This window comes from Fistularia commersonii, chromosome 4 (genome assembly GCF_037954325.1).
Source record: "Fistularia commersonii isolate RoL2024-O1a breed Wild chromosome 4, RoL_Fcom_v1.0, whole genome shotgun sequence".
Classification (NCBI taxonomy): domain Eukaryota; kingdom Metazoa; phylum Chordata; class Actinopteri; order Syngnathiformes; family Fistulariidae; genus Fistularia; species Fistularia commersonii.
This window is the reverse complement of record NC_141287.1, coordinates 10056536-10068744: the sequence shown is the minus strand read 5'-3', so window position 1 is coordinate 10068744 and position 12209 is coordinate 10056536. Positions and strand designations below refer to the sequence as shown.

Here is a 12209-nt window from a genome sequence, read left to right as displayed (position 1 = left end):
AAAATGAATTAATTAATTTCTTTAGCTGATTATTTTCAGCATGATGTAAGATATAAAACCAATGCAGCCTCAGGGCTGCACGGGACAGTGTCTCCCTGAGCTGGTCCCAAGCCTGGATTAATGCAGAGGGTTGCGTCAGGAAGGGCATCCGGCGTAAAACTTTTGCCAAAACTAAACATGCGAAACAAACCGAACAATGTCATACCACATTGGTAGAGGCCGGGGTTAACAACAACTACTATTGGTACCGATGACCTACAGGGAACCAGTGGAAATTGGGCAACTCGAAGAAGGAGAGGAGGAATGCGTGTTCGGAAACAGAGAGAGAAAAGAAAAGCCAAGAGTCTAGGACTGAGAGTAGGGACTTTGAATATTGGGACGATGACAGGAAAAGGTAGAGAGTTGGCCGACTTGATGCAGAGAAGGAAGGTGGATATACTGTGTGTCCAGGAGACCATGTGGAAAGGTAATAATACGAGAAGTTTAGGAGCAGGTTTTAAGTTGTCCTGTGCTGACAGGAGTAGAAATGGAGTAGGAGTTATCTGGAAAGAGGAGTTTGTTAGCAATGTTCTAGAGGTGAAAAGAATGTCTGATAGACGTATGAGTGTGAAACTGCAAATTTAAGGTGTGATGCTCACTGTTGTTAGTGGCTATGCCCCGCAGGTGGGATGTGAGTTAGAGGAGAAGTTCTGGAATGAGTTAGATGAAGTGATGCAGAATATCCCCAGAGATGAGAGAATGGTAATTGGTGCAGACTTCAATGGACATGTTGGTAGACAGTAGAGGGGATTAAGAAGTGATGGGCAGATTTGGTACCCAGGATAGGAATGCAGAGGGACAGATGGTGGTAGATTTTGCAAAAAGGTTGGAAATGGCTGTAGTGAACATTTTTTTTCCTGAAAAGACAGCAACATAGGGTAACTTATAAGAGTGGAGGTAGGAGCATGCAGGTAGACTACATTTTGCATTGACGACGTAACCTGAAAGAGATCAGTGACTGCAAAGTAGTTGTAGGTGAGAGGGTAGCCAGACAGCACAGGATGATGGTTTGCAGGATGACTTTGGTGACAAGAAACATCAAGAGGACAAAGGCAGAGCAGATGACAAAGTGGTGGAAGCTGAAGGGAGGAGTATTATATGGTTTTCAGGGAGGAGTTGAGAAAGGTTCTGGGTTGTCAGGGAGAGCTTCCAAATGACTGGACAACGACAGCTAATGTGATCAGGAAGACAGGTAGGAGAGTACTTCGTGTATCGTCTGGAAGGAAAGTGGACGAGGAGACTTGGTGGTGGAATGAGGAAGTGCGGGGGTAAATACAGTGAAAGCGATTTGCAAAGAAGTGGGATACTGAGGGGACTGTAGAGAACAGACAGGAGTACAGCGTGAGATAAAGATAGAGGTAGAAAAAGCAAAACAAAGGGCGTACGATGACTTGTATGCTCGGTTGGACAGTAAGGAGGGAGTGAATGATTTATACAGGTTGGCGAATCAGAGATAGAAATGGAAACGATATACAGCAGGTTCGGTTGATTAAGGATAGAGAGGGAAACGTATTGACATATGCTAGGGGAGTGATGGGAAGATGGAAAGAGTACTTTGAAGAGCTGATGAATGAGAGGGAAGGGTAGAAGAGTTGACTATTGTAGACCACAAAGTAGCACAGATTAGTAAAAGGAAAGTGAGGAACACATTGAAGAGGATGAAGAGTGGAAAGGCAGTTGGTCCTGATGGAGTTATGGAAAAGTCTAGGAGAGGCAGCGGTAGAGTTTCTGGATAGATAATTCAACAGGATTTCTCAGCTGCCTGAGGAATGGCAAAGGAGTGTGATGATGCCAATTTTGAATGAGGGGGATGTTTTGGAGAGAAGGTCAGAGAAGCCAGACTGAGATGGTTTGGTCATGCCAGGAGGTCTCAAGGAAGACCAAAGAGAAGATTTTATGGATGTAGTGAGAAAGGATATGAAGGTAGTTAGTATGAGCGAGGAGGATACAGAGAATAGGGTTAGATGTAGAAGGTTGATTCGCTGTGGCGACCCTGAAGGTAAAAGCCGATATGAAAGCAAATTAGGGAGTCAGAATCAGATTGAAATTGCATGAAAAGTTAAAACAAAGGTGGCCGGAAAAAAAGTACCCGCCTGTCTCCAGAGGAGCATCAGCGGCAAATGCTGTCCAACCAGTACCTCTACTGCAGATCCTCTGGCCATTTTGTAGCCTCCTGTCCCATTTGGTCAAGGTGAGAGGGTTTACCAGAAGGTGCAGGAAGGCCATCTCAGAACAGGTACCTCTCCTTGACTCTTGCTCCCTGCTAATCTTGTTTTTCCACCCAGAAGGATGCCAAGGACTACATTCTTGCGTGTCTGGTCTGTGGATGCAACAAGTCCAACTACCCGCAGGACTCCACACCTACCTCCTCACCAGCTCTTAGTTCCTGTTGGTTGTTACCTCTCCTTGCCAGCTCCTGGTTCCTGTCACCCCTGACCAGCTCCTAGTTCATGAGAACCCCATGACATTCCCCAGGTGACAACCCTGTCCCTGCACAGCTCTCCATTCACCTTCCTCGTCAATAAACCCCTTGAGACGTCCTACCTTCTGAGCATCCTTGTGTTTGGGTCAGGCACACCCTCCTTGACACCGCCACAACAAGACACCACCACTATAGATTTCAACAAGTTTTCCAGTACACAATGACTTAATAAAGTATGATGAAATAATATTACACCAAACGACCCATCCTGCATACAGAAAAAAAATCATCCAAATTGATTTGGTCTCGATTTCTCACACACTCAAAAGCATATGTGTGACAGTATATATATTGTAGGTGTTAAATAGAATTTTTTCATCTCAATGAATTTGAAAAAAATTGAAAAAAAAATGAAATGCAGTGAATACATTGTAGTTTAATTGTGTTTTGAGGTCTTTCCTACCTGAGACTATCAGACTTTTTAATTCCTCTCCCTTCAGCCACAGGGAATCTCAAAATCTTTGTACTTAAGACCTTAAGACACTTCATAGCCTTGACTTGTTACTTAGACACTTTATAGTTTTATTTGTATTTCTTATCCCCCCCTCTTTTTTTATACTGTTTATACAATTTCCTACGATTATTTATTATTGTTATGTTTTACTTGAAACTCTGGCACAGTTGGAATAGTTGTTCTTATTCTCTTATACTTATTTAGCTCATTCTGTGGCTGAACTTGTAACTCAATTTGCTCACATTAAATTTCCCAATAAAAGAATTAAGACGCTGTTAATCTGACCCCCCCCCCCCCCCCGTGATGCGTTTTTATATGAGGAATGTGCTTTATGAATTAAAAATGTATAACAAATAATGATACATAATAGAGAATGTAAAGAAATAAACTGGTTTTATTAAGTCTATTTACTATGAAGATCGGACGTAAATAGAGGAGGTTTGGGGGGGGGGTCATTTTGTGCTCTATTAATTTAACTTACTTGCGACACACTTAATGCTACGCTTTATTGCGAGATGTAACTTGCACACTATGCTACTCTTCATCACTCAACTTTATTTGTCAACGGAGTGATGCTGTTCCCCTCTTTAAATATGTTGAAACATTCACGACTGGCGTTAAATGACTCTGATGCCACTGCCTGTCCTCCCTTTATAATTAAATATAATAATGATGATGATGTTATTAAAAAAAAGAATGGCAACTGGAATAGGGTCCAGCATTCCCCACAATCCTAAGTAGGAAAAAGTGATAGACAATTGATGGATGGATAATAGTATAATACATTTTATTTAAAGTGCCTTATGCAATACTCAAGGACATCGTACAGACATATACGGTTACAGAAAATACAGATCCAAAAGAAACAATGAAAATAAAAACAGCAGAGATCTTAAGTTTTCTCCTTTTCCTTCTGGCTACTGCCTTCTAGTGATGGGAATTACGGCTCTTTTTAGAGAACCGGCTCTTACGGCTGGGCTCACTTAAAAGAGCCGGCTCTTTTGGCTCCCAAACGGCTCCCAAACGGCTCCCAAACGGCTCTTCAGATTTTTTTTGTTGCTTTAATTGATTTATTACCCATAATAATGTAACATTATGCACAAAATGAAGTAATAATTAATAAAAAAATGTATTATGCTACTACAGTATAATAGCTTTTATTTTTTCGCTCTACAGTGAACTTTTAACTAATTTAAACTTTTACCTTTTTTATATTAAGCAACTTTAAAGTCAAGCAACACAGAATCCCTGAAAAACACACAACACAACAAAATGTAAATTAAAAATATTTACTTTACTAAGTGCAACAACAAATAAACTATTAAATACAAGAATAAACTTTTAGCTTTTTTATATGTAACAAATTTAAAGTGAAACACAGGATCCCTGAAAAACACGAAAAATAAATTAAAATATTTACAGTTCACAAAAAATAAATTATAAAATACAAAACAAATTTAGCTTTTTATACACTCAACAAATTTAAAGTCAAACAACAACACAGAATCCCTGAAAAAAAAATGCAAAACAACAAGAGAAAATAATTAAAAATTAAAAATATTGATTCTTCAGTGCTATAAACTATAAAATACAAGAACTTTGAACTATTTACCCGTCAACTTTTAACCAATTCAGACTGAAACAACACAGAACTCCTGAAAAACACGCAAAAAATATAAATTTAAATGTGTAAAAAAAAGGAATAGATCAGCAGTCTCTATAGAAGATTTGGGATTCAGAAACGCCAGGTGCAGACACAGAGACGACGCTACGCATATTGACCAATCACATGCGCCTTCAAGAAAGAAAAAAAAAGAGTCTCGAAGGGAGCCGGCTCCTGATTGGTGGGGAGCCGGCTCCGTCATTCACTTCAAAGAGCCGGCTTATGGAACCATTACATTCCCGAACGACATATCATAAAACGTGAGGCCTGCGGCCCGACGAGAGAGCGGATAATTTTAAACCTCATCGCTAACGGCAGTAAAAACAAATCCTGGCGGTTCACAGGAGTTTCCACCCTACGACGACTCTCCGAAGGACTTTGTTCAGACCGGTAGAATGGCCAAAATGGAGATTCACGACGGGGCAGCGGCGGTGGGCGACGCCGTGCTAGACCTCTCTCGTGCAGAAATGGACACTCTCACTGGTCTGACGGGGATCAGCGAAGAAAAGAAGAGAGACACCACGCATCTTCTTCTGAACTCTAACCGGTTGAGCTCCCTGCCCTCGGCGGTCAGCCTTTTCTGCAACCTCGAGTTTTTAGACATCAGCAATAATGCGCTGACCGTCATCGGCGAGGACATTACGCGACTGAGAAACCTCAAAACGCTGATTGCGAAAAACAACCGCCTGGACGAATGCTCGCTGCCCAAAGAGTTTGGTTCCCTGCAGCTGAAGGTGTTGAACCTCAGCGGGAACCGGTTTGAGGAGATCCCGCTGCAATGCATGAAACTCCAGCGCCTGCAGTCGCTCTCCCTCGGTGGGAACCGGCTGAAGAGTATACCTGCGGAGATAGAAGCGCTGAGCAGGTAGGTGAAGGAAGGCAAAAATCCCGAGGTGATTTGAGCGAAAGAAGGGGGGGGTCGTTGCACTCGTCACCCTTTTTTCCATGGCACGGTTTCATGCCCCCCACCCCTAACTGACCCGGTGCCTGCGTGCAGGGGAGGCCGAGTTTAGCCCATGCACAGAGAGGGCCTCTTCTGAGAAACACAGTTCTTGAGTAGTCGAACCCATATTCCTTCTCACATTACTTGGATCTATGCAGACGTTATGCTGAGTCATCAGTATTAAGCAACATCGCTCTATGTCGTGTTTACATAACGTTCGTAAACCGATCACTCTCTACGACGAGGAATGCTCATCGTCGTAGAATCCCACATATGGACGGTATTTAACCTCCCTGAACCCCCTTCCCACCCCACCGGGAGGCCCTTGCACCCCTTGGCAAAACCTCTGCTGCGCACATTAATGACATGCAGTGGCACAGTGTCGACTCTGTATGGTTGGCATGCAGAGTCTTGCAAAACTGGTCTTTTTAATCCAACTGATGCAGTAATGTTTAGCTGCTTGAATATCATTCGTTATCAAGTCAAAAGAGCACCGTTTTAGTCCCAATTTGTCGGTATCTTATCCCTTGCAAAGTTTGCCAGGAAAAGTTTGCAAAGAAAATGAACAGGCGATAGCATTTCACGATCCTCTGAATTAACTCAAACTTGTTTAAATTATAGTTTTTCAGACTCACATGCACATGTTATTCAGAACTTGGTGCGGCTTACTTTTAAAAAAAAAAAAGAAGAAGAAGCAATATTTAAGAATATATGTGTTCATATTGACTGTCCCTTCTCTGTCTGACAAAAAAAGTTCGACAGATTTGACCATCCTTTAATCACTTGCTAAATGTATTTTAGAGAAACTGGTGCTTTGTGTGAAGAAATAAAATCATCTGGAGGGAAAATTAGATGCGGTACTTTGAAAGAGTACAGTGGTGTAGAGATAACCACAGATCGTGATTAAACACTATACATTCCCAACAGCTGTCCAGAGACTACCCTTAAGAGCAGCTCAACAATCCAGTTACAATGGGGCTTATTTGACAGTAGCAGAATAAAAGAATAAGGCATAAAGTATTTTGGGGATCAAATGAATAAAGCAACTGAGTACAAAATGCATGAACATTTTTTTTCAAAGAACGAAATTTGTATACAATTTTATTTCCAACAAAAATATACTGGCTTTCAACAATGATAGAATCTATATTGAAAAAACAGTGGCCAAAATAATTGTACAATCAACTTTTGCCATAGTGAAGAAAAAACACAGTTATGATGTGCAACAAAGCAATGCAATTTGAATTATTTGTTCTCAGACAGTTACTGACAGTTCTGACATATGAAATACCAATTCAAATGTTATAATTAGCTAAATGAACCATGACACCACTATGTGATTCAAGGAGTCTTAGGTCAGCTTTCAAGCATTTAAGTACAGTTGGAACAGAAAAACTAATATTGAATATTGAACTAAAGTGAATATTTTGATTTTCCACTCATATCACATTGCAATATGTCATCCTATTAAAGGTAAGTTAACTTGTGTTTTTGTGCCACTACACACACGCCCCCCACCTATGATTTTGAAATCTTCATCAAGTATTCAAGGATATCTTATGATCCATTCATCATCACCCTGTGAGGGAAAATATTCAAAATACACAGGTTTCATTTCCGTATCTGACCCAGCAGTTCCTCTTTTATAAATGCTGATCACACGTTTTCCTTCGTTCTGAAAAATTTTGCACAGATCATCACAATGTATCAGTGAATATGTTTGAGCCAGTTATGATGACCTGCAACCCGTGATATTTTCCGAACCAGATTGTTACATGTATACAAATCCGTTTGGGGCCTTTTCAAATTAGTAAAAATAATAAATGATAATTCAGTGTGGGGAAAAAAGTGAAATGAAATTGTGATGGACATTGAAGGAGCTACCAGGCAAGAAATTTAAAGAAGTCCAGCTTCAAAGACACCTTCATCAGTGCCATGTCCGCTGTACCTGAAACTCAATTGCTTAACCTGATAAAAATGTATTTTTTAATGATAAAAGTATTTGTGAAGTGCACCAGAGAGATTAGAATTTCTAAGAGATTTAAAAAAGCAAACAGTGTGGTAGGAGACAAGCACTCAGACTTCCAGCAAAGACTGTAATTGTTGAAATGTAGGATTATATAATTGCAATTATTTTTTATTATATGTACAAGTCATTTTTGGCACGTGTTCAGTTATAAGTTATAAATTTGACCATCAATACCTTGATAGAAGGGAATAGTTAAACATGGTGAAACTATGTGCTTGAATAAGAAGATGATTTATAATAGCAGTAATTCAGAGCTTGAGAATTTTAACAGTCTTTGTTGCGGAGCTCTTCATTGCTTTTCATCATACTGACAGTCGTTTTTTATGTAGCCCTATCAAACTAGTCTGTTTGTCTTAGTGAAACGTTTTGCTAACTCCAGGGAGTAATATTGAGCTCCCCCCCCCCCTTTTTTTTTTTCTTGACTCTTGACTCCTTTTTTCTTGACTCTGGTACAAGTGATTTGTGAGGTGCAGTGAACTGAATGTCTCAGTTGCTGTGATAGAGGGGCTTCGTTCAGCGCTCAGACACCAAGGACAGTATAATGGCTTCCTGCCTAGCAGTTGCTGTGTCATCAGTTCTAGCAGGCAGATGGCCTGACAGTTAACTTTTGCTGACCAGACATCAATTGCAATCTGTGTTTCATTTCCAATTAACTCCTGTGTACTCCATCTCTCCATTGTCATACAAGGGCTTTTTTTGTTGTCTTAGTCTTTTTGAATTTGGACAATTGCGTAAGTTGCCTAAATCTAGGAACAGGTATCTTGTACAATGCAAATTTTGGAGTGAGTTGTTGGTGTGTCTGCATGACAAAGAAAGTAGTGATTGACTGAGGCGTTGTAGTTCTGGGTATAAAAACCTTTAGCTCCCTCTTGTGGAACACAGCAGTTTGTTTCAGTTCACTCTAATTTGCTGAACTTTTTCCATCCCCTGAAATGGAATAAAACCTTTCCACAACAGCGAAGATGAATTCAGGAAATCCTCCAATACCTTGTCTCATCTGCAATGTTTTAATTTAGGGCTTGATTTATAGGGACATTTTGAATCGTAATGTCAATTACGCACATTGTTGAATAAACAGGGTGACCTATTTGAATTAAACTCTTGATGCTTATCTTTTGTATTTTCTTTGTGTGGCTTCAATGGTATTGTTTAACCTTGAATTACTATTGGGAAAGTCATGAAAAGTGCAAAGAATATGCTCATAAAAGTACAACCAAATAGTACAGTGAATTTTAAAAAGTAAATGAACAAATTTAGACCATGATGCTGTAATTTAATGCTTTGATTGACCTGTTTGGGGCATAAGATCAAAATCATTTGGGATAAAAAGTTGTCAGCTTTCTTATCAAACTAATGTCTTATACAATTGTGATAGATAATGATTTCTGATGGCTGCCAAGTGACAAATGGCACTTCCATCTGGTTTGATGATTTGAAATGGAAAGATGGAAATTCAAGGCAGTCAACATTTCAGATTTTTGTCAATCACTGAAATATTCTTGTGGCAAAAGAAACCTGAGAAGGAGTGTGAAAATTACTTTCTATTCGGGATGTACTTTCCAAGCCCACTGCCTGATGAAATGAATGTCCTCTATTTCTGTCAGCTTGGAGCTGTTGTACCTAGGTGGAAACTTCATCTCATATATTCCTCCAGAGCTGGCTAACCTGCCCTACCTCAGCTACTTGGTCTTATGTGATAACCGCATCCAGAGTGTCCCCCCACAGCTAACCAGGTAACTTCAGCACATCACTGTGTAAGCAGTTCATTGTTCCGTAAGCGTCTAATAACTAAATCCATGAACCTATATTCTGTGAATGTCATTGTGCCCCTTGTCTCTTTTCAGGCTCCATTCATTGCGCTCTCTTAGTCTTCACAACAACTTGCTCACTTACCTTCCAAGGGAAATCCTGAGCCTGGTACATCTGCAGGAGCTCAGTCTCCGTGGAAACCCACTGGTGGTACGCTTTGTCAAGGAAATGACCTATGACCCTCCATCACTCCTCGAGCTGGCAGGACGTACGATTAAGAGTAGAAACATTCCATACAACCCGCAGGACCTTCCCTCGAACCTGCCGTTCTACCTAGACCTGGCCAGTAAATGCCCCAACCCCAAATGTAGTGGTAAGATATCGTCTTTCTCTAATGCACACTACCATTTCACAACAAAATCAAAAAACACAGTATCTTCTTGCCTTGTGTGCTGTTAGCCTTCACTAATACAGTCAAGATGACTTGATTCTTTTAAATAGTAGCTGTAACAGTGTCTGACTTGAATTGTGTGGGACTGAGTAGTTTCTTTTATCGTCTTTAAAATGTAACTTGTGCAACCCCCCCCCCCCCCCCCCCTCCTGAAAAAACAAACAGCATTGTCTTAAAGTCCAGGTTGTTTTGAAAGCAGGTGTTTCAATTCCACCCAAGACAGTTTTGATGATGATCAAAAGTATCACTGGAAATTAGTTTTTTTATACTTCAAAAAATAATACAGTTTTATTTCAACATATTGTCGCTATACTGACATTATTGTTCTATACCTCATTCATCTTGGTCGTTAAATCTGTTTTTGCCTGACAATGAGGTCTTCGAATTTTGCTGATGTATGTCGGCAAAAGACAATGTTTGTCACAGACCTATGACTCAATCCTGACTTCTTTTTCTTCTCTCTCATTTATTTTTAGGTGTTTACTTTGACTCATGTGTGCAGCAGATTAAATTTGTGGACTTCTGTGGCAAGTACCGGCTACCCCTCATGCACTACCTGTGCTCCCCAGAATGCACATCTCCCTGCAGCTCCAACCCACAGAGTGATGCAGAGTCAGAGGATGAGAATAGCGTGCCTGTTGACCGTCTGCAGAGGGTACTTCTTGGTTAGCAGAGTAACATTTCTACAGAGATGGCCTAGTTCTCAAATATCACCATATAAAAACACTGACATGCATGTGTTGAGGAAATGCGTTCTCAAGTTGGAATTTTTGCACATTGTCTGTTAGATGTACTTAAGTGCATTACTGAGGCCTTAAACATGTTAAACCCCATTCTATGAAATTATGAAGATAGGATTTTCCTCTCATGTGGTTTAAACTTTGTTTTCCATGGAGCCATGCATCTCAGTCGTGTGAGGGGATCGTGACTGAGCATTGAAGGTAGCGATCCTCAGTGAAGCAGGTTATTTTGGTTTGCCTTTTCCACTGCTGAATATTTTAACTTTCACATGACTTTATACTTAAAGCAAAAGCACAATAGTCTGAATTATCAGTCCAAATGGATTTATGTGCTCTGCCATAAGTCTTTGAATGTATAGCAACTCAAAATGTGATCTGTGAGAACATGGATGCCAGGTGCTCTCACAGGAAGTGGATGTTGGGTGGAATAAACGAAAGCAATCTGTATTGGGAACAGCACCATCATACTTCATGAGCATATTGAGGGGGGAGGTGGGGGGTTGAGGTTTGTTTGAATTTTGCCCTCAAACATGTAATCTGAGAAGATTTTACCTGATTTCAGTCTTAAAAAAGGCAGAGGGTGTTATTTGTTTCCCTGAGATGGCAGTCTCCTTTCCTGGTTACATCTCTGTAGTTTTTTCTGCTTGTTTGGATAGTGTGGAGATTTAATGATCTGCCTCTGCCTGACAGTGAGTCTGTCTGTGAAGAGGGGAAGAAATTGCTCTCATACCCTTAGAATAGTATTGTATATTTTGAAAATAGCTCCTTAGTTACAATAACTATTAGAGTAGACTGCTCAAATTCTGCTTTACTAATGATAACTTTAAAACAAATCTGAGAAATAAATCTGAGAAGATTAGCTTATCAAGTGTATGCATATTTTTTTATGATCAGCCTTGGCTTTTTCTTCACTAGGTAGAAGGGTTAGGGTTTCTTAATCAAAAACATTAATTTATAAATTTTCTTTTACATGTTTCAGTTCATATATTTTGGTAAATCAGTACTAAAACAAAAATAGAAACAAACACTATTGATGATTTTATTTTGCTCATTTGGGCAGTTAATAATGCTACATATTCTACGTTTCAACAATATTGTGCAAATACTTTTAAAACTTAAGACACTAAGACCAATTGAAATGACCGATGTTTTTAATTCAAATAAAAGCAGAAATGAAAGTGTTAATTTGTGTTTTTGTTGTTTTTTTTTCCCCTCCCATATGTGATTAATGGAAATGTTAATCTTGTTCTACTGGTTTTGAAAGTATAATAATTCCATTCCATTATGTTGATAATAAAACAGGAAAAATCAATACAAAGATATAAGTGAAGGGGAACATTTGAAAAGTGTACTGTGATAAATCCATCATCTCATCTATCAAGGCTGTCAGTAGTTTTGATCTCATATTGTATTGACTTTTTCTTTTTTTGTCTTGCATGTTGTCTGATTAATATTTATATAAAATCTATTCTCTAGTTTTTCCATGATGGTCATAATCTTACTAATTCCACCAAAGGCTGATTTATCCTCCATGTGCACGAAGGCAACATACTATTGCTTATACTATTGCACTTTGTTTATTGCTTATGGGTCATTATTTGCAAAGCACACAAAGGAACAAAGGAGGAGTGGTATATTTGACTGCTGCCATCACTTTCG

The 12209-nt window shown here is 39.6% G+C and overlaps 1 protein-coding gene across 1 annotated transcript; it reads left to right on the top strand.

Annotated features, from left to right (window-relative positions):
* The first annotated feature begins 4719 nt into the window (after positions 1 to 4719).
* LOC147234644 (leucine-rich repeat-containing protein 58-like) lies at positions 4720 to 11867 on the top strand. The gene is made up of 4 exons (XM_086145223.1): positions 4720 to 5503; positions 9215 to 9343; positions 9455 to 9732; positions 10287 to 11867. The coding sequence occupies exons 1-4, from the start codon at positions 5034 to 5036 to the stop codon at positions 10478 to 10480; spliced, it is 1071 nt and encodes a 356-aa protein (XP_086001349.1). The 5' UTR covers positions 4720 to 5033; the 3' UTR covers positions 10481 to 11867.
* Positions 11868 to 12209: the final 342 nt, after the last annotated feature.